At 38.8% G+C, this 23,891-nt stretch overlaps 1 protein-coding gene across 5 annotated transcripts in view; it reads right to left on the bottom strand.

The window, feature by feature from the left end:
* TTLL5 (tubulin tyrosine ligase like 5) overlaps positions 1-23,382 on the bottom strand; it is a gene marked incomplete at its 3' end in the record, with an annotated part of 304,702 nt that extends 281,320 nt beyond the window's left edge. For all 5 annotated transcript variants that reach the window (XM_082648276.1, XM_082648272.1, XM_082648275.1 and 2 more), the window contains exons 1-4: positions 23,252-23,382; positions 17,005-17,111; positions 4,991-5,073; positions 3,161-3,267 (exon numbers count right to left, since the gene is read on the bottom strand). In XM_082648276.1, the coding sequence (XP_082504402.1) occupies positions 3,161-3,267; positions 4,991-5,073; positions 17,005-17,111; positions 23,252-23,325 (371 nt within the window). In that variant the 5' untranslated portion in view covers positions 23,326-23,382. The remainder of the gene's footprint in view (positions 1-3,160; positions 3,268-4,990; positions 5,074-17,004; positions 17,112-23,251) is intronic.
* Positions 23,383-23,891: the final 509 nt, after the last annotated feature.

The raw sequence follows: 23,891 nt of genomic DNA on the forward strand, positions 1-23,891 counted from the left end.
AGTAAGTCAGAAAGAGAAAAACAAATATCGTATATTAACGCATACACGTGGAACCTAGAAAATGGTACAGATGAACTGGTTGCAGGACAGAAACTGAGACACAGGGTAGAGAACAAACGTATGGACACCAAGGGGGGAAAGCGGCGGGGGCAGGGGTGGTGGTGTGATGAATTGGGAGATTGGTATTGACATGTATACACTGATGTGTATAAAATGGATGACTAATAAGAACCTGCTGTATAAAAAGATAAATAAAATAAAATTCAAAAGTTCAAAAAAAAAGAAAAAAAGAAAAGAAAGATCGTAAAAAATTTTTTTAAATAAATAAATAAATAAAATAAACTCTTGAATGCAATGGTATGTCAAAATCAAAAAAAAAAAAAAGCAAACACTGAACCAGAGGATAAGAAAAACGACAAATTCTTCTACAGTTACCCAGTATTAGTGGTCTCCAAACATTTTTGCTTGGTGCTCCCGATACAAATTTGGGGAAACTGTATCCTTTTTGTCGGTGGCATCTAAGGTTTTTCATCATAAATTTAAAATGTTCCAAAGGATCCAATGAATGGCAAATATAATTTTAAAATAAAACTATAACAGTATCCTTTTAAGTATATTCAAGGGAAACTAAATAACATCAGGATTCACCAGCCACTGTACATTTTAAAAGTACTATAAAAGAAAAGGCTCTTTTTGTCAGTAAATTTTTCACTTTTTACAATACTATACTTTTAACTGAAAGTAACATATGAACAGGAAAGTACACAAATCACAACTGCAGAGCATGATGAATTCTGGTCACCTGTGTGAACACCACTGAGCATAGAACATTCCCAGCACCCCAGAAGCCTCCCCTACTCTGCCCAGACATCCCCCAATTCACTTTTGTTTTTACTTCTTCCATTCCATTTCCCCCAAAGAACAGCTTAGCCTAACAGAACGTATTTAATGCTTGTAAGTCTTGTACATTATATTATACCTTCTCTACAACGAAAATATGTATACCAATTACATTTAATATTTTTAAGTTTCCTGTGATCATAAGGCCGTACTTGTTATACATATATTGACCTATCATTGTAAGAACATAGTACACAATTCATCAAAACACCGTAAATATTTTAAATTTTTATTAAAATGTACATTATACTAACATCAATTTCTCCGTTTTGATAACTATACTATGGTTATAACTGATTTAACATTAGGAAAACTGGGTAAAGGGCACATAGAAACTCTATATTATTTTTGCAACTTTTCTAAAAGTCTAAAATTATTTTTTTTTAAAAATTACATAAAAAGAGTACACAATAATATTGGAAACATTTCAAGTGTTTGCATTCCTCTTGCATGTGAGTTAGAAGTCTCTGGATTGAAAAAGACTTCTAACTTCTGGTGCTCTGTATTTTCTTAGAAAATACAGAGCACCAGAAGCCACAAAGTATACTGCATTTAGGTAATGGATTATTAATATTCCCAAACATACATGTACAACACATTCAAAGAGAAGTGAAGAAAATATAGGTTAGAATTTATTAATACTGAGTCCAAATTGAGGTGGAATTCCTATACACCTACAGGAATAGTTCAAAAACTATCGAAATAAATAATATACTACTAACAGGAATTAGGAATGCAGTCTCTACTGCGAGCTATTTTAGGACTGTTTAAATACCTATTTAAAATAGTTGCATCTGATTCACTTCAAGCACCCAGTCACACATTTAGAAAACCAAATCCACATCTTCCAGGCAGTAAGGAAGAAAATAAAGTTTAAATTATTTTCTGCCCATGAAGCTCAGACATAAAATTAAACTGGAACTTGTTATAAAGATTCAAAATATACATTTATCTAAGATTAGGAAGAAACTATTTGACATTAGAGACAGCATAGGCTGGGTATTTATACCCATTGACTGAGTATAAGACAGTAGAATTGAATAATCAAGAAAGAGCCTTCGTTTCTAAAAAATGAGGAGACGAGTATATGAAGTGACCAAAAGCAAAACTTGTTAGCATGAGTGAGTACCTGGGGCATAAGTCCTGGAAATAAAATATAACTCAACCACTGAGCAAATAACAAAATTCCTATTAGATATGCATCTCTTCATTAGACAGATGAGATTAGCTGCCCTCTTCTCCAGTAGGTCATGTATCTCTCCATAGTTGAAAATTACTCACTGCTAGAATAAGGCAGCGTTTCAGCATCAATTCTATTCCTATTTTCTCTTTCATAGATGTAAACACTGATAAACCTTGTTCACAAATATAATAGCTAACACTTATATAATGTTTACTATGTGGCAGGCATGTGATGTTCTAAGCACTTATTAAATCCTCACGATAGTCCTACAAAGTGTGTGTCATTAGTACTTCTCTTTACCAATGAGGAAGCTGACGCTCAGAAAGCTCACTTGCCCAAGATCAGTCAGCAGAACTGCGATCTGGGCCCAGGTTAGCTGGCTGCAGAGCCCGTGCTTCTAGCCACTAGGCAATATTGCCTCTCTAGGCTGATGTTAACCAATGAGACTGGCTGAAGTTTAATATAGCAATACCATTCAATTCTTTGAACTCTTTTCTAATTATATGTCAAAAGTCACAAGATGACCTATCTTTAAATCTTATATTTAATGATCTATCAGCTGACTACTTGATTATGTCCTTCTTCAATTCTGTTAAAGCAAAGAAATGGAAATCATTACCATGCAAAAAGATTCGTTATGCTATTACCTGAATTAAACACCAATATTTTTGTTCCTTTCTTTGGAACCCTTGAAATTTTTACACCCCAGGACAATGCACCATATTAAGATTCTAGGTGGGCCGTTCTTTTATAAAGGGAAAAAACAGTAATTATGAAAAAGAAGGTGAGAAGGGAGAACCTATCCACATGAGGGGCTCACAAGCAGCTCAATTTTAGGAAAGAGAATCTATGGGATTTGCAATCCAGAAGTAGTGTATTTTAAAACCATCCATCCTACAGAGTCCTTGCAAAGTCTTCAGGTATGTCCAGGGATGTGAACACCTCAGTCTGATTTGCAGACTGCTGCCCTATATCACAGACTTCTTTTGTTTTTAAAGGATGTTAATTATCTCTGCTGGCTACATGCCTCAATGTCAGGTACCTTTAAATGGAACAAAGTAGCTACAAGAGCATTACCTGGGAAAGTGATTAACCTTTTGTGCTTCAGAGAGGGTGCGAAGTAAAAAGGGCTTCAGGTGGGATCCTGTCCACATTAGGTTATAGTCAGTGCTGCTTGGGTGAACCTAAGGGCAGATAAAAAGACAAGATAAGAAACACCAGAGGGACTTCCCTGGTGGCACAGTGGTTAAGAATCCGCCTGCCAATGCAGGGGACACGGGTTCGAGCCCTGGTCCGGGAAGATCCCACATGCCGCGGTGCAACTAAGCCCATGCGCCACAACTACTGAGACTGCGCTCTAGAGTTCATGAGCCACAACTACTGAGCCCGCGTGCCACAACTACTGAAGCCCGTGCACCTAGAGCCCGTGCTCCACAACAAGAGAAGCCACCGCAATGAGAAGACCGTGCACCGCAACGAAGAGTAGCCACCACTCGCCGCAACTAGACAAAGCCCGCACGCAGCAGTGAAGACCCAACGCAGCCAAAAATAAATAAATAAATTTATTTTTTTATAAAAAGAAAGAAACACCAGAGACAGCCCCTGGAAGAATGATGGAAGTAAAAAGTCATAGAGATTTTTCATCCACAGAGCACTCACAGGGGCGGGTCAGTTAGGATGTGAGCTTAGTAAGACAAAAGTTGAGTGTACAGAACAGAGGGATAAGCAAGTTTAAAGAATGAGAGAGTTGGACAAGTCTCACATGCAAAAAGTAGAATTAATCCTTTTATAGAAGTCCATGATATCTCTAAATATTCTTGCATATCAAAGTGAGAGATGAGGACCCAACCCCAAAACTCCCTTCTCAGACTGTCCTTATATCCTTGCAGATGCTGGGTATAAAGTGATGATCAGATCTAAAACCTTATAGTAGCAAACCAACTTAGAATTCATTCATTCATTCATTAGAATTCATTTGTCCATTCATTCAACAATTATGTACTCTCTGCCTCTGATGTGACAGGTACCATGTTAAGCCCTGGAAATAAAACAGCAACAAAGACAGTATATAAACTGGTATCAGAACTTCCTCAAAATGTCTACTTCATACCTCAACCTAGGATAAGAAGCGAGCAACCAGACTTTTATCAACTGTCTCAAAATATCCACAGTGGAAATCCATCCAGCATTTTTGCCTTTGCCTTTTGATGTCAAATCCCCATTTTCCCAATTTTCTTTGGGAATAACATACTCCTTGGTTTTAAAGGACCTGGCAATCACCTGGCCCTCCCTTCCCCCAAGGAGTGGACCCTTGACCCAAGCTAGGCTAATCATTCTATCTCCAGAATATGCTTCTTTAGCAGAGAAAGGCACAAGGACAATGAATGCAGTCGATTCATTCCACAGCAGTAAAGGTGGTCCTGAAGACTTCTGTTGCCAGATCCCTGGAGCTACTGCATTCTCTCTTCTTCCAAAGGTCTGCTTTTTCAGCTTTTCCTCTGGTTCTGCTAGCCATTCTATGTACATCTTAACTATAAATCCCTTTTGGTTTATGTTGGGCAGAGTCTGTTTCTGTTGCTTGCAATCAAAGAGGTTTAATTGGGTATTAGACAATTCCTTATGGGAAACTCTGCCTCTAGCCCATGCCTAAAAATACAGCAAGGAAAAAAAAATTTTTTTCCCCTAAAAAAAAGCCCCACAAAATCTTGTGGAAATGTTTTCCATGTATTTCAAGGGAAAACTGATAAAGTGACTCAGAAAGTCAGAAAGTCAATGCAAGTTCTGCATCATCACTAAGGAGTGGTCCCGTGTACTTTCTAGAGCTGGCCCTGTTAGCTGACAGTCAGTTAGGTGGCTAGGATTTTCAGCTTTTGAGCAGATAAGGTAAGGTAGTAAAAATGAGCTTACTTCATGAAATCCATGGGCTGTCAGGATGCTGCGAACCAGGCGACTGTCTGTTCGTACGATCTTGTAAGACAAGTGATAACGTTCTAAAGAAAAACATAGAATCAAGTTCAGTAACCAGAAAGTTAACTATAGAGAAAGAAATAAACTGTAAGATGGTGGCTGGACTAATTACACTCAATAACACAATACTGTTATCCTTAGGCTACTATAAGTAGGTTGAGGATTATTTTGGACTAAGGGTCCTAAACCTGAGATTCACTGACTGTCACTAAACATGGATGGGGGTGGGGCAGGGGGAATGACATCCCTGTTTTCACCAAATTCTAGTTCCAGTTTAACATTACCTTCAATTAGGAATGTAGGCAACAAAGGAGAATAGTATGAGCAATGCCTGTGACCCTGCCACCAACAGATATCAGGTATTCTAACATTCTTTTACAGTTGTTACAGTTATCTCAAAAAATCACTTATTCTCAAAAAAAAAACACTTATTCTCTGGTGGCCTAGTGGTTAGGACTCCGGGCTTTCACTGCGTGGTGCAGGTTCAATTCTTGGTCGGGAACTGAGATAATGAAAGCCGCACAGCACGGCCAAAAAAAATCACTTACTCCCACAGTACTTAAAAATTATGGCAGTGAACAGACCTACCACTAGATCATGTTATTTAATGCACTAATAAAAGGCATACATATCACAAATTTGGTTTTTAAAAATATTTTGAGAACTATATTTTAATACAATTTATTTTCTTTGTAGTCTTACGTATTTTTAAAATACACTTAGAAAACATTATTCTGAGAAGAGACCCATAAGTTTCCCCATACTGCCAACGCACCCACTGCACCAAAAAGGCTAAGAACGCCGTTCTAAATAGCCTTCATGTGCAACAATGTTGGTTACCAGCATATCTTAGACCAGAGGTTATAAACTGATGACACGAGGGCCAAAACCAATCTGCAGACATGGTTTGTTCTTCCTCCTTGTGCTTTAAAAATAAAATTGAATTAATTGCTAACCTTTTGAAATTGGAGGAATTCATATAAAAATCTAGATTTCTGGGGGCTTCCCTGGTGGCGCAGTGGTTGGGAGTCCGCCTGCTGATGCAGGGGACATGGGTTCGTGCCCCGGTCCGGGAAGATCCCACGTGCCGCGGAGCGGCTGGGCCCGTGAGCCATGGCCGCTGAGCCTGCACGTCCGGAGCCTGTGCTCCACAACGGGAGAGGCCGCAGCAGTGAGAGGCCCTCGTACCGCAAAAAAAAAAAAAAAAAAAAATCTAGATTTCTGGACTTCTCTTGAAAACCCTGGCAACCCTGGGCTCTCTCTCTGGCAAGGCAAGAGTCAACCAGAGAAGTGCAAGTGCTCCCTGCAGGACAGGCCTGCGCTGTCCAGTTCAGCACCGTCCCCACCTGACCTGCTTCACTCATTCTTATCTCCTGTCAGGCCCCTGAGAGCATTCTGTGCTTGTGACCCCTGTCTAAGAGGAATGTCTGTAATCATGTGAGGTTTCTATATATCCCCAAAGACTAAAGTTTTCTCTGGCGCATTACATTCAATCTCTTTCTATGCAACACTATCAACTGTTAGCTAAGAATTCTACAGAACAATTTTTTTAAAGGACTGCATACTGAACCATTTCTGAGTGAGTATAATACAGAAACTTATGGACAGGCTCTGGAACAAAATTCAGCCTCTACAGTCAAAGATAAGCATTTCTTTTTATAACTCTATGTGAAAATATTCATAAATCCCTGCTGCTACTTGCCCAGCCCTGGCAGGAGCACCATGCCAAGCAGACACAGGAGGATTGGAATGATAAGGCCAGACACTCCATACTTCTCATTCTTGCGGCAAACTTTAAAGCCCAGTTACAAGGTTTTCCCAATGGTCAATCACTATTATGTTGTCTTTGCAATATTTTTATAAGAAAAACAGTGCAGAGTTTAATGTAAGCAGCAGCACAGTGCACTGCTCAAGAGTTTGTGTTCTAAGGTTTCCTAAAGCTTACCTCTATAAAAACCATCAATAGAAAGAGAAATCAGCTGAACTCTGTTTCATTCTAGCAATAAGCAATATTCAACCATGGATAAATGAACCAATTAGTTTTGTAAACGCTCAATTCATATTATGAAGAAATGGATTTTTTTTTACTTTTATGTTTATTATTTATAAAAATTTTAATTTATTCTTATTCTTTTGCTCAACTGTATATTCATTAAGACTGTAAGATAGCTCAATCCAGGACACATTCAATCTTTGGAGATATATGAACATAATAAATCTAATAAGATATAAAAAAAGGAGTTTGTGTTCTGATTCCAAGTTGGGGAAGGAAAGTACAAGATAGGTGTGGAATAGCTTGCTATGCCAAAAAAGAGGACAGTCACAAGGATCTTTTTTTTTTTTTTTTTCCACTGCTGCGGCCTCTCCCTTTGCGGAGCACACGCAGACACGCAGGCTCAGCCAGACACGCAGGCTCAGCGGCCATGGCTCACGGGCCCAGCCGCTTCGCGGCACGCGGTATCTTCCCGGACTAGGGCACGAACCCGCGTCCCCTGCATCGGCAGGCGGACTCTCAACCACTGCGCCACCAGGGAAGACCTTTTTTTTTTTTTTTTTTTGGCACAAGGATCTTGAAGGGGCTCCCCAAGGCCAAATTTGAGGCAATCTGAATGTAAAAATGAATACTGACAGAAAAAGATTTTAACTCACTTATAAGAAAGAAAACAACCCATGAATCCACACTGCTAAGAAAGTGAGAAGGTATACTACTGGTTTTCTAGGTCAGAAGTACGATACAAGTGTCATCAAGGCATTGGCAGGACTGCGTTCCTTTCTATAGGCTCTGGGTAGGGTCCACTTCCTTTCCTTTTCCATCTTCTAGAGGCTGCCCCTATTCTTCTTCTATCTTCAAAGCCAGCAATGACAGGTCTAGTCCTTCTCACACTGCAACAGTCTGACTCTTCTTCTGTCTCCTTCTACTTTAAAGGACTCCTGTAATTACATTGGGCCCACTTGAAGAATCTCCTTATCTTAAGGGTTAGCTGATTAGCAACCTTAATTCCATCTATGACCTCAATTCCGCTTTGCTAAGTCAAGTAACATTTTCACAGGTTCTGGGGATTAGGAGGTAGACATCTTTGGGAGACTATTACTTTCGCATAGAAGGGAAAGCTCTTCTTTACAGAAAAGCCAGCTAATAAATGCAGAAGGAAAAACTGAAATAGAAAATCACCATTTTACAAAAACTGCAATAGTAAGTGATTCAGACAAGAATCAATGAATTCCAACAGTCAGAGACTACCGGAGAACAGGATATTCACACATCTCAAAATATCACCCCAGAGAATGCTTTTAACAAGGGAGAAGGGTACCTGTACAATGAATCAATCTGGTAAACACTATCTTAACCAAATGATCAAATTTGTCATCACCAGTAATGCAATATAATGACATCACATGCTTTCTAATGTGATACACTGAGGACATGACTTCATTAAATGATATTCCTACAAATGTTTTTCAACTTTTTTATTCTTTTTAACCTTTTTCAACCTTTTTAATCTAAACATGTGGAATCAATCTGACAAGCCCAAACTTAAGGACATCTGCAAAGCAACTAGTCTGGAATCTTTAAAAATGCCAATGTTATGAAAGACCAAAAAAAAAAAAAAAAATCCAGTAAATGGCTGTAGATATAAAGGAGACTAAAGAAATATGACAACTAAATGCAATCTCTGATTGGATTCTGGATTAGAAAGAAAAGAAAAAGATAAAGGACAAAATTGGAAAAATTGAGGAAATCTGGGCAGGGACTGTATATTAGATAAGAGTGTTTTAGCAATGACAGATTTCCTGAGTGTCATCAGTGTACTGTGGTTATAGAGAGGATGCCCTTGTTCTTAGGATAAACATGTTGAATAAAGTATTTAGGTCTGAAGTATGTGAACTAATTTTCAAATGGTTCAGAGAGAGAAAGAAGGTAAAGCAAACGCGGCAAAATGTTAATAACGGGTGAAAGCAAGGAAATAGTATACATGAATTCATTGTACTATACTTATAACTTGCCAGGCGGCTTTTTTATTTCTTTAAATAAAATGTTCAGAAAACTAGAAGAAAACCAGGTCTTTTTCATTGTGATAACTGATCACTGACAGCTCCATTTTTGCACATAAAAAGCCAAAGCCTCATCAACTGCTGGGGACCAGGACTGTGCCCGATTCTCTGACTGTTCTGCAGTGCTTGCCCCAGGCCACGGAGATGATTGGTCAGGTGTGTGGAAAAATAGAGAATGATTATGTGGGGACTGGGGGAGAAGGGGAATAATAAAAGAAAGAGTATGTCTCTGGAGTTGAACTGCCGGGGTTCAAACCCTGGCTCTACTACTTCCTGCCTGCTGTCTTAAATAAGTTATTTAATTTCACTATGCCCAATTTCCTCACCTATAAAATGGGGTTGATAACAAAGGTACTTATCTCACAGGGTAGTTAAAAGCACTAAATCAGTTAATACATGTAGAGCTTTTAGAATAGGAAAGCTTGCTGATACGGGAATTCCCTGGCTGTCCGGTGGCTAGGACTCGGCGCTTTCACTGCTGCGGCCTGTATTCAATCCCTGGTTGGGAAACTAAGATCCTGCAAGCTGCACGGTGCAGACCCCCGAAAAAAGAAAGCTTGCTGATACATAGAAAAATAATTTCATACAGTAAAACAGTAAACACATAGTAAAATAGCTACTAATACACGTATAAATACATAGTATAATACACAGTAAATTATACATTTTATATAGCAAGTTAAAAAATAAAAATGCTATTAATACTCTTTCTCCTACTTCTAATATAGAAGTAAAATGCAGTCATCACTGTGCTCAATGGCAGACCTGATTCTCATGGTATGTAAGCAGTGACCACCTACTTCTTTTTTTTTTTAAATAAATTTATTGATTTATTGATTTTTGGCTGTGATGGGTCTTCCTTGCTGCGTGCAGGCTTTCTCTAGTTGAGGCGAGGAGGGGCTACTCTTCGTTGCGGTGCGTGGGCTTCTCATTGCGGTGGCTTCTCTTGTTGAGGAGCACGGGCTCTAGGCGCATGGGCTTCAGTAGCTGTGGCATGCAGGCTCAGTAGCTGTGGCTTGCAGGCTCAGTAATTGTTGGTTGGGGGCTCTAGAGTGCAGGCTCAGTAGCTGTGGCGCACGGGCTTAGTTGCTCCGCGGCACGTGGGATCTTCCCGGAACAGGGCTCGAACCCGCGTCCCCTGCATTGGCAGCGGATTCTTAACCACTGCGCCACCAGGGAAGTCCCTGGCCACTTACTTCTAATCCAAACCAACTAACTGTAACCCAGCTCAGATACATTGAACATGTTCTAAAAGGGGAGTGTAAGAGAGGCAGGGTGGAATGATGGAAAGCAACTGTGACTGCTTTAGGGATTTTAACCCGCATTCATGCTCTGTGTTCAATGGCCCTACAACCAATAAGGCTGATTACCAGCGCATATTAGACCAGAGATTATAAAATGGTAACCCAGGAGCCAAATCCAGCCTATAGACAGTTTGTCCATCCCTTGTGGTGTTTTCAGTATAAAGTTGAATTATTTGCTAACCTTTTAAAATTGGAAGAAGTCACATAAAAATCTAGATTTCTAGGCTTCTCCTGAAATAGCTGGTAAGCCTGGGCTCCCTCTCCCTAGCGAGAGTCAAATGGAGAACTGCAACTACAAACTGAACCTGTTCGACTGTTCATGACAGAACCACCTTCGCCATGTTTTCTTCCATAAAAAAACAAGAGGCAGGGCACGGTCCTGCTAGCAAACTGCAAAACACCCAACATCTAAGCCTCCGAACACACACGCATCTCATCAATTCCACTATGAGACTGCAGAATTTCCTCTTCAACAACTCACATGCATCGCAGGGGACAATCTGAAGAACTAGGACCCCTGGCAAGTTCCAGGACTGACTGTAGCAGAGTAAAGACAATCAAGGAACCAATAATCTAACTGTCAGCACAGAAGCACCCTAAGGGGTTTGGTCCAAACTAGCATGGGAAACTAGAATGAAGATAAAACTAACATTCCTTTGACTTTAGAATACAAGAATAACCCCTTCGATGGCAACACAGTGTATCCTTGCCTTACTGTCAGAAAACCGGGTCCTTACGTGCACAGTCGAATACGGTTGTCACTAGCCACATGTAACTTGAGCACTTGAAATGTGACTAGTGTGACAAAGGAACTGAATTTCCCATTTTATTTAACTTTAATAAATTCTATTTTCAATTTTAAAACTGATACTCAATTCAGTTATTGGAAAACTTGTTTGGAACAACTTGAACATAGGAATTGACTACAATTTCAACTATAACATTTATGAAATCTAAATACAGACCAAATGCTTCCAATGAAAATTTTGCACCATATGGAGATGTACTAAAAGTGTACAATACACACTGGATGTAAAATATCTTCACGATTTTTTTATACTGAGTAAAAGTGGAAATGATAATTTGGATTAAATAAAATACATTATTAAAATTAATTTCACCTATTTCTGCTTATTTTTTTGATAAGGCTACTGAAAAATTACATATACAGCTTACATCGTATTTCTGTTGGACAGTGCTCGTCTATACAAATCCAAATTTATGAAACTGACACATTCAGAGGCAAAATACAAAATACTTCATTCTAGGAAAAGATTAAATTGAAAATATCTGTTGCCCTTAAAATGCAATCCCAGGACTTCCCTGGTGGCGCACTGGTTAAGTCTCTGTGCTCCCAGTGCAGGGGGCCCGGGTTCAATCCCTGGTCAGGAAACCAGATCCCACATGCTGCAACTAAGAGTTCGCATGCCACAACTAAGGAGCCCACGTGCCACAACTAAGGAGACTGCCTACTGCAACTAAGGCCCAGCACAACCAAATAAATAAATAAATACTTTAAAATAAATAAATAAAATGCAATCCCATTTATATGTTCAAAGTATACACAATTTTGAAAAAAAACATGGATATGGTGAGGAAAAAAACATACTCCTGGAATATTTCACAAATAAAGCATATGAAATCTTATTGTATCCAAAATATTAACAGTGAATTCAATGAAACATTTAACAGATAACAGAAAAAACAAGGTTGGAATCTAACACTCTAAGATCAACAGAAGATAACTAATGCCCCAGATACACTTCTCAAGGGGATTTAACTCAGTATTATGATCTGAGCAGATCTATGTCAGCTATTTAAGAGAGAGAGAGAAAAAAAAAATAGACCAAGAGTGTTTAACAATTCAGAAATCTGAGGTAGCAACTAACAAAACTCATTCAAATTGTTCTTTTCATAAAGGAAGGTGAAGAAAATTATTAAACCTCAAGGAATTGGGAATATACAGAAAATTTAAAAAAAACAGAGTTTGAGAAAAAAGTTTAGTGGCTTCTTCCTTAAACACAGGAAGATGTACAGGAAAATAATCCAAAGACTTAGAGGTTCTAGAAAATAGTGATTGCTTGAATAATGGCATGATTACATTGATGGATGCTAATTTCCAATAAATGTTGGGTATTCTACAAAGGAAGGGTCTGTTGCCACAGAATACATGGATTCTTTTATGAATCCAAAGAAACCAAAAGAAGTATGTCGGGGGGGGAGAGGATTATTTACTTCTGTTGTTTTTATGCACCTTTGATGTTCTGACTCTAATCATATTTAGTGGGAGACTCTCAGCAAATGTTAGTAGATCTTCAGAGACTCCAGCTTCAGAGAACATGAATGAACCATGTCCCTTTAAGTGGTAACCTAGCAACTTGCTGAGGGGATTAGAACACCGAGACCCTTGGGGAAGGAGGAGAATTCAAATCCCAGAAGCAGGTGCTCACCGTCCTTTGAACTCTGGCTTATTATGGGGCAAGGACAGACCTTAAAGTCATGTCAAGGTAGAGCAGATCCTGTTCAACAAATAGAGTAAGCAGCACAAGTTCTGAATGCGTGCTGTGTGCTGAACATTAGTGATCTCATTCTTACAATGCCTGCAAGGTAGCTATTACCTCCATTTTATAATAATGAAACAGATTAAGAGAGTTTAAGTGATTGCACAAGACTCACAGCTAGTAAATGCCAAAGCTGGGATCTGAAATATTGACTGAGAACCCATGTATAGACCCTTTCCACCATATCGCACAAAAGTTTGGATCCACAGTATGTAACCTTTGAAGACAGCTACAGGCTAACACCAGGATTCAGAGCACTGCTTAAAGTCAAAGAGGAGTGGACATAAATGAAATTAAGAATAGAAAAACAATAGAGAAAGTAAGCAAAATAAAAAGTTTGCGCTTTAAAATGATTCCCAAATTGACAAACTTTTAGTTAGACTAACTAAAAACAAAGAGAAAAAATTCAAATTACTAAAATCAGAAATGAAGGTGGGGACATTACTACTGTATTACAGAAATAAAAAGGATTATAAAAGAATACTATGAACAACTGTATGCCAACAAAATTAGATAAACTAAATAAAATGGAAAATAACCTAGAGAAACACACAAACTACCAAAACAGACTCAATAAGAAATAGAAAATAGAACAGATAAGTAGAGGTTGAACTAGTAATCAAAAACCTTCCAACAAAAAAAAGCTAAGGACTAGATGCTTCACTGGTGAATTCTATCGAACATTTAAAGAATTAACACGAATCCTTCTCAAACTCTTCCAAAGAGGAGGAAGGAATTCATTCTATGAGGGCAGCATTACCCTGATACCAAAGCCAGACAAAGACATCAAAAGAAAAGAAAATTACAGAACGATATCCCTTATGAATACAGATGCAAACATCCTAAACAAAATACTAGCAAACCAAATCCAGCAGCATATTAAAAGGACTATATACCATGCTCAAGTGAGATTTATCTCAGGAATGCAAGGGTGGTTCAATATACAAAAGTCAATCAATGTAATACACCACATTAATAAAATGAAGGAAAAAAAACATAAAATCATCTCGATTGATGTAGAAAAAGCACTTGACAAAATGCAACACCGCTGTATGATAAAAACACTCAACAAAGGAATAGAAGAGAACTTCCTCAACATGATAAAGGGCATTTATGAAAACCCATAGCTAACATCATACCGAATGGTGAAAGACAGAAAGCTTTCCCCCAAAGATCAGGAAGAAGACAAAGATGCCCATTTTCACTTCTATTCAACACTGTACTGGAAGTTCTAGCCAGAGCAATTAGGAAAAAGCAGAAGAAAAAGAAAGAGAGGGAGGTAGGGAGGTATTTAGGTTACAGAGGAAGAAGTAAAATCTCTATTTACTGATGACATGATCTTGTATAGAGATAATCCTAAAGAACACACACACACACACATACACACCACACACACACTCTCTCTCACTAGTAGAGCTAATAAATGAGTTCAGCAAGGTTTCAGGATACAGGATCAGTATACAAAAAATCAATAGTAAGGCTTCCCTGGTGGCACAGTGGTTGAGCATCTGCCTGCCAGTGCAGGGGACATGGGTTTGAGCCCTGGTCTGGGACGATCCCGCATGCCACAGAGCAGCTAAGCCCGTGAGCCACAACTACTGATCCTGTGCTCTAGAGCCCATGAGCCACAACTACTGAGCCCACGTGCCACAACTACTGAAGCCGGTGCGCCTAGAGCCTGTGCTCCACAACAAGAGAAGCCACCACAATGAGAAGCCTGCGAACCACAACGAAGAGTAGCCCCCGCAACCAGAGAAAAGCCCTCGCACAGCAACAAAGACCCAACGCAGCCAGAAACAATAGATAAATAAAATAAAATAATAAATTTATTTTTAAAAAATCAATAGTATGTCTATACAATGACAATGAACAATCCAAAAATGAAATTGAGAAAGCAATTCCATTTATAATAGCATCAAAAAGAATAAAATATTGAAGAATAAAGTTAACCAAGGAGCTACAAGACTTGCACACAGCAAACCATAAAACATTGCTACAGAAATTAAAGAAGACGTAAATAAATGGAAAGACATCCCATGTTCACGGACTGGAAGACTTAACACTAAGACGGCAATACTTCCAAAAGCAATTTACAGATTCTATGTACTCCCTACCAAAATCACAACAGCCATTTTTGCAGAAATGAAAAAGCTGATCCCAAAATTCATATGGAATTGCAAAGGACCCTGAATAGCAAAAAAATTTTGAAAATGAAGAACAAAGTTAGAGGACTCACACTTCCCAATTTCAAAACTTAGTACAAAGATACTGTAAGAAAAATAATATGGCACTGGTATAAGGATAAATAAACAGACTGACAGAATTATTAAGAGTCCAAAAATAAACCCATACATCTAATGGTCTACTGATTTTCAACAATAGTGCCAAGATTATTCAGTAAGGAAAGAATAGTCTCTTCAACTAATCATGCTGGGGCAACTGGATATCCACATGTAAAAGAATGAAGGTGGACCCTTATCTCACACTATATAAAAAAATTAACTCAAAATGGAACAAAGACCATTTAGCTCTAAATTTAAGAGCTTAAACTATAAAGCTCTTAGAAGAAAGCATAGGGATCGTGACTTTGGGTTAGGCAATGGTTTCTTAGATATGACACCAAAAGCATAAGCAACAAGAGAAAAAGTAGATAAATGGAACATCATCAAAATGAAAAACTTTTCCCAATGAAAGAACACTATCAAGAGCATGAAAAGACAAACCACAGAGGAAAAAATATTTGGAAATCATTTTTCTGATAAGGGTCTAGTATCCAGAATATATAAAGAACCCTTACAACTCAACAACAAAAAGATAAGCAACCCGATTAAAAAATAGGCAAAAACCTTGACAGACATTTCTCCAAAGGAGATAATATAAATGGCCAAAAGGAACATGAAAAGCTGCTCAATGTAATTAATCATTAGGGAAATGCAAATCATAACCACAGTAAGATACCAATTCACACCCATTAGTATAGCTATATTCTAAAAAACAGAAAACAACGAATGTTACTGAGGATATGGAGAAATTTCAACTCTCATATATTGTTGGTGGGAACATAACATTGTGCAGTCACTGTGGAAAATCCTTTGGCAGTTCCTTAATAAGTTAAACATAGAATTACCATACAACTTAGCAATTCCATTCCTAGGTATATACCCAAAAGAACTAAGAACAGGTGTTCAAACAAAAACTTGTGCATGAATGTTCATAGCAGCACTATTTACAAGAGCCAAAAACTGGAAACACTTACCCATCAACCGATGAATGGATAAACAAAATGTGGTATATCCATACAATGGGATGTTATTCAGCCGCAAAAAGGAACGAAGTACTGACATATGCTAGAACATGGATGGACCTTGAAAACATTATGCTAAGTGTAAGAAGCCAGACACAAAAGGCTATGAATTGTATGAGTCCATTTACATGAAATATCCAGATTAGGTAAAGCCATAGAGACAGAAAGCTTAGTGGTTGCCAGGAGCTGGGATAAGGGGGTTGGGGAGCGACTGCTTAATGGGTACAGGGTTTACTTTTAGATGAAAATGTCCTGAAACTAGACAGTGGCGATGGTTGCACAATACTGTGAATGTACTAAATGCCACTGAGTTGTATACTTTAAAATGGTAAAAACAGTAAATTTTGTTATGTGTATTTTACCATAATTATAAAAAACAGTATCATTAAACTTATTGTGATAATCATTTCATGATATATGTAAGTTAAATTACTATGCTGTACACCTTAACCTTGTACAGTGGTGTATGTCAATGATCTCTCTATAAAACTGGAAGAAAAAAACAAAATATAAACACATGTACACGTAATTCAAAAAAAAAGAGGAAAAATAATTTAATAAGCAGAAAACAATTTAAGAAATCACAAATAATCCGTTCAAGTATAAAAAAATCAACAGAATATTCTCATGACCAAAGCCCTTTCCCTAACTAAATATGGTTATCACTTTCTGTAAGATGAGGTTATCAGGGCCATGCCCAGCCCTTCCCTCAGTGGGGAAGGTCACACCTACCTCCAATTACTCGAACATTGTTGTCCTTTGTCAGAATAGCCTCAGCATGGAATACCAAAACTGGAATTTTCCTGCAGCCTCCAGTCCACATGATACATGGATGATCTCTACAACCGTAATAAAAGACTTTATTAATTTACAGCTCAAAATCTGAATTAACAACTGAAGCAGATCAGTGTGGTTTGGTGCTTAGCACCTTTCCCCTTCTTCTGGAACAAGCATCCCAAATGTCCTATGGGAAACCATTCATCTCCCATTCTTAGTCAGATGGTCTGTTTAAGATTAACTCCGTTCCTGCTGTAGGGATGGGTCTTGACTGGCTTTAGCCAATCAGGGTTTTCCATCCCCCAGTTATAGTTACTGGTTCAGGGATGAGGACATAAACCAGCTGGAGCCAGTGTGTCAGGAGATATGTCATGTGACCCTCTAAGAAAGCGATGCTTTCTCTTCTGTAGCAGTTGCAGGAGAAATGGCCTCCTCCCCTTGATGGTGTAAGAGAATGAGGTCGGGCTTCCCTGGTGGCGCAGTGGTTGAGAGTCCGCCTGCTGACGCAGGGGACCCAGGTTCGTGCCCCAGTCCGGGAAGATCCCACATGCCGCGCAGCGGCTGGGCCCGTGCGCCATGGCCGCTGAGCCTGCGCGTCCGGAGCCTGTGCTCCGCAACGGGAGAGGCCACAACAGTGAGAGGCCCGCGTACCACACACACAAAAAAAGAGAATGAGGTCTGGAAGTGCAAGTGTCATTTTGTGACCTTGGAAGGAGAGCCTGGAGCTGTTGGTAAAGGAGAAAGTCTGCAGGAGCCTGACTGAAAGAACAAGAGAAATGAGATCCTGAGTGGTAAACGTGCAGTTGCAGAATCAAGTCTTTCCTAAATATGAGTTCATAAATTCCCTTTATTATTTAGGACAATTTATGTCTTAGTCCCTGGCACAAATAAGAATCCTAACTAAAATAGTCACAATAATTGACAGACCACTTTTACACCCTATAGTCCCTTTTTAAGCCAATTTGATGATCCATCCTAAGATTCTGAGCTAGGAACCCTAAATTAATACACGTACCCACCCCCATTAAAACCACATATTTTAAAGGAAGCCTATACCAAACGGAACAATGTTTTCCTCCAGAAAAGGACCTCTGACTTTATTCTCTTCCTATCTTCCAGAAATCTCTGTTTAATCAATCTCAGACAGATGTGTATTTATTCACAGATGAGAAAAATCTCCAACTGCCTTAGTGCATGAAGGTAGGAAAGAAATGACCTGAGTCCCTACTATGTGTCAGGAATTACACTAAAAGCTTTCACATGTTATCTCACTTAATCCTCTTGCCTGCACTATGAACTGAAGAAAAAGTGTTCAGAGAGGTTGAGCAGTTTGCTTAAGGTCATACAACTGGTTAAGCAAAGGAACAGGTATTAGAACCCAAGTGTCTGTGCTCTTTCCACCCTTCCATCTCCCTAATCACACATTTCAGTGATTTTTTGTATAAACACCTTAAACTCAACCCTTTGGGAACTGAAATTAATCAATTCCTTTTATGGAATAAGATCCATTTAGCCAAGATTCAGGCTGCTCTCAAAAACTCACATGACCACACTCCTTAACAAAGGCCATACCACAAACCTCAGGGCCAAGTTAGACTCTCCCAATACAGGTTTAAACAGATCCATGCTTTGAATGCACAGGCTGCCAGGCTACCAATCTTAGAGGTGAGGCAGCCTTTAGACTTGGGGTGAGCTGCCAAGAGCTTTGTTGAGGAAAGCAGAGAAACCATACCTAGTTCACTTCCTGGTTTCTAGAAGTGGAATGTGGATGCTTATTTTTCCTGCAATTTGACTTGGGTGACAGCGCCCTTTTGTGAGAAATTGGTGTTTATAGGGTGCAAGAAGGGATTTTTTGTGTGTGGTTTGCTTGCTTTTTAATCTTAAACGCCTGTAAAATGTGGGTATAGGGCCAGATGATTCCTATGCTCTCTTCCAACTTGAATTTTTTTCACTATATTTCTAAGTCGGAGGACAGAGGAAAAATTAGGCAGCCTAAACTATCAAGTCTTAGACAGAAACCCTGGAAACTATCGAAAGCTCCTTGTCAATCCATCTCTAGCTGCAAACTGGCACCACTGTGCCTTAGCACTTACAAACAATGGATTACGGAAAAAAGGTAAAAATGCCTGACAAGAGTCAGGAACACAATAAACATACACAGCTGAGAAGAGCCAAGCCCTTAACCGTACTGTCTACAGAAAGCCAAATCCCTGACACAGAATCTTTTCACTTACAACCTCTGAAAAGAGAAAAGAGGTAGCAGACAAATCATTAGTTCAGTAAGGTCGACCCAAACACACTTAAGGCAGACGTTGCATTGTCATTAAAAGCATGCTCCCACCAGGTGGTGCTAAAGGAAAAAGATTCAAAATGATTAGGAAGCTGAAAATTGGGACTTTAAATTTTCATTTACACCAGAAACTGGTACATTTTAAGAAATTATGCTTTTACAGACATAAAAGAACAAAAAACTTGGATGACTAATAACCAAAGTAGACCAGTTTTATGGTTTACTTTACTGAAAGCCTAAGAACGTTTTGGTTTTTAAGAAGCAATTTCATGTGGAATAGATATTATTCACTCCTGGGATCCAGCCTACATAACTCAAAGCCTCGGTGCCTCATTCATACCAATGTCCCTGCTGGAAATGCCTTCCCCACTTCTCTCTGTTCATTTAATCCCACTCTCTAAAGCCCAGCTCACCTCACCACCTCCTTGGAGCCTTCCTTAGCTCCTCCAGCCCACAGTGATGTATTCTTTCACTGAACTGTAGCACTCACTACATAATCATTTGTTGATGATCTTTGTAACTGATCTAAAGCCAGCTTTTACAATCAGAATTAAATTTTTTTTTAATTCCTAAAGAAACCTTACATCAAATTAACGTTTCCACATCTCTATATAAATTTATATTTGGGAACCCCAAACAAAATACAGAAAAAGAGGCCCTTTACATTTACTATTTGAAATAATGCCATGCAAAACAAGGATGCCTGGACAGTTTCTAGCTCTAATGTCCAGGACTGCACGGCATCAATACTTTAATACAGCCTAGGATTCTGAGCAGATCTAGCAGATATCCATGGATATATATCTTTGGATCAAGTCAACATCCTTAGATGATTTAAGACCCTGTAACTTCCAAAACTTTAAAAATGTAAGCATGTTGTTCCAGGTGTGAACAAGATTGACTTAAGATTCCTAATGTATAAAACAAGTATCTGATAGACATGAGCTGATGGAACATTAACAATCAAAACTCAACAGTAGGAGTTTAAAAGGAAGAGGAGCCATAAGGTCTGTGAATTTGGATGGGGAGGGCGGGGGGAAGGTGGAATGACACCTATATTTTCACTAACTTCTACTAGAAATTTAATGTTTCTCAATTATGAATACAGGCACCAAACACAATAATAATAGTATTACCTGTGTTTTTGACTCTATCTGAAATTACAGATTTTATTATACCAAATTACAGTTGTTGCAGACATCTCAAAATATCACTGACATTTATCACTGCTTATAAGTTATGGTAGTTATTAAAACTGCCACTAGATCACCTGTGATTACAGTCGTCTCATCTGGTGTGATGAGGATGGACAACAATTTGGCAACTCTCCACTCTCAAGCAATCATTCAGCTACCAAATGGTGACATTTCACAGTGGTGATCCAGACATCTATGATGTTTCTTGGTATTTCCCACTTTTAATTGTTAATCAAAGACCACCCAAGTATGATGGTCTTATGCAAACTAAGCAAAAACAGTCTTCATGTTCCTGTCTTTAGAAAATAAAATCTAACTTTCTCATGTTTTAAATGAATGATCTTGTTATTTAATGTATTAATAAAAACGTACATATTATTATAACACAAGTTTGGTTTTTTAAAAAATCCTGATAACTGCACCTCAATGCAATTGGTATTCTTTGTAATGAAATGTATTTTAAGCACTTAAAAGACCTAAGGTGATCTAAAGCAGGAAGCCTCCATTTATTTACTCAATAAGTTAGTCACTCAGTCAGCAAGCATTTATTGAGTGCTTACTAAAATATTAGGTTGAACCACCTACAATTCTCAATATTTGACTGTTTTTGACCTACCAAAATAGCAATTTCATACAGTTCAACCTAATACTTGTTGGGCCCAACCTATAAGACCACTAATAAAAGAGACAGTCATGAAGTAAAAGATCTTGAATCAGAAAGACTGATGTTTGAAGCAGAAGTTAAAATTTTTGTGAAGTGGGTAAGAGGCAGCACACAGAAAACAAAAAGTCACAAGAAGGCAAAGTGACAAGAGAGAATTATCCATTTAATTATCCTGAATGAGAATGACCCAAATATATCAAATCTCTATTATTTTCTATGATCTAATAGTGATGAGAAGCCTTTCCCCAAAGCTTTACTAATGCTTCAATAATTTTTTTTCAAATTACATTAAATAATGTAATCTTCTGCTTTATAATAAGAAATACACTTTAAATTCAATATAAAATCCAATAAAAATAATGCCTTAACATTTGTATGGCACGTTATCATGTAAAAGTAATTTCATACACATTATTCTATTTGATCCTAACTATACCCCCAAAAACAGCCTGTGAGGGGCTTCCCTGGCGGCGCAGTGGTTAAGAATCCTCCTGCCAATGCGGGGGACATGGGCTCGATCCCTGTTCCAGGAAGATTCCACATGCCGTGGAGCAACTAAGCCCGTGCGCCACAACTACTGAGGTTGTGCTCTAGAGCCCGCGAGACACAACTACTGAGCCTGCGTGCTACAAATACTGAAGCCTGTGCGCCTGGAGCCCGTGCTCCACAACAAGAGAAGCCACTACAGTAAGAAGCCGCGCATTGCAATGAAGGGTAGCCCCCAGCTCGCCGCAACTAGAGAAAGCCCACGTGCAGCAATGAAGACCCAACACAGCCAAAAATAAATAAATTAAATAAATAAATTGTAAAAAGAAAGAAAAAAAAACAGCCTGGGAGATATCATCCCCACTTTTCAGGTTACATAGCACATGAATCCTAGCGGACTTATACAGAGAATCTTAAAAATTAATGTTACCTTTAAGCCAGATTCTCTCTTTATTCTCTGTGCAAGTAATAATTAATGTTAAAGGAGGCAAAACATCTAAGTGCTTCAAAATCCAGGAAAGCTAGGTCTGAATCTCAATTTATCACTCTCTGTGCATCCCTGAGGAAGTTCTTTGATATTTGTGGGGCTGAACTTAATAAAGTGGGAATAATAACATCTTTAGATTAAATGAGATACAGCAGTTAAAGCTCTTACCGTCACCTATAACAGCTACACTTATCACTATCATTCATTTATATTATTATGAGAATCCAGCAATGAAGAAACTTGACTCTTATCTAAAAGAACTCAGGAAAGCCATGTGTCTCAACAGACTCAGCACAGGCTACAGAATTCTAATGTCCTGCTTCACACTTACTCAAATAACTTCTTTTTTTTTTTAATTTATTTATTTATTTATTTTTGCCTGTGTTGGATCTTCATGGCTGCGTGCAGGCTTCCGCGGCGAGTGGGGGCTACTCTTTGTTGCGGTGCGTGGGCTTCTTATGCGGTGGCTTCTCTTGTTGTGGAGCACGGGCTCTAGGCGCGTGGGCTTCAGTAGTTGCAGCACGTGGGCTCAGTAGTTGTGGCTCGCGGGCTCCAGAGCGCAGGCTCAGTAGTTGTGGCGCATGGGCTTAGCCACTCCGCAGCATGTGGGATCTTCCCGGACCAGGGCTCGAACCCATGTCCCCTGCCTTGGCAGGTAGATTCTTAATCACTACACCACTAGGGAAGCCCTCAAATAACTTCTTATTATCACCATTCTATCATCCTAAAGGCTTCTGAGAAAATACCCAATGTCACAGAATTGAGAGACCTACTTTTCTTCAATATCTAAAAATTTCAAAATCTCCTGTTAGGAGCTCTTATCAAGAGTTGACTAAGAGCTACTACCTGCAACGTCTAGAGCTGATGTTCACTCATGAACCCAGAAACAGAGCCTTATCTCATTTCAGATAGCTGATGGTCACTCAATAATAAGATCTTGAATTAGACCATGTATGAAAACTAAAACCAGAGTCAGACAACACCAAAGGAAGGATATTGGGTAAAAGAGGATTTGAGTAAAAGAGAACTATTTTCCATCCTGAACGCAAAGGGTCAAAAGCAGGCTTGCTATTACTTACTCTTGGCTTACCGCCTCCTCATCCTCTGAGGATGATGCTGTTTCCTCCAGGTCCCGGGCCATCACGACTGGCATTTCCTTTAGAGTTTGTCATGCAGTCAGCAGACGGGGGCCTCAGAGACCTTTCCTTGCAGATTCACTGGATCATACAATTTGGGTGGCACAGATTCCTGCAAGAAAGCCAAAAGACCTGAAACACAATGCAGTTGTCTTTTTGTTCATTACTGATGATGATCTTCCAAGTAATGAAAATGGATTATTTACCTAAATAGTGTCAAATCTCTAGAGGCTTACCTTCTCTCACAGTGCTTCACAAATGCCACAAAAATCAAGATTTTTTTTTCAAACATACTGTCTGCCCTCTGTATTTGAAGAGCTGCTGTGAAGTTTCAGTTTCTCGTTTTTCTTTTACATACTAAATCTAACGTGCAACAAAAGGATACACTTACTTAAGAAAGCCTGAGGTAGGTGGCTGATTGCCTAAAACATAGACTCCTTGCTAGAAAATCCTGACGTGAGTTAAAAATAAAAACGCAAGTATTAAGATCCTTGCAAACATTTCTTTAGATTCTATGCCAAGCACAGGTAAAATACTCTCATGTTTCCGCTAAAACAAATTCAACCACTAAACCAAAAAATGA

The sequence above is a fragment of the Grampus griseus genome (assembly GCF_964374135.1).
Source record: "Grampus griseus genome assembly, chromosome: 2".
NCBI classification, from domain to species: Eukaryota; Metazoa; Chordata; class Mammalia; order Artiodactyla; family Delphinidae; genus Grampus; species Grampus griseus.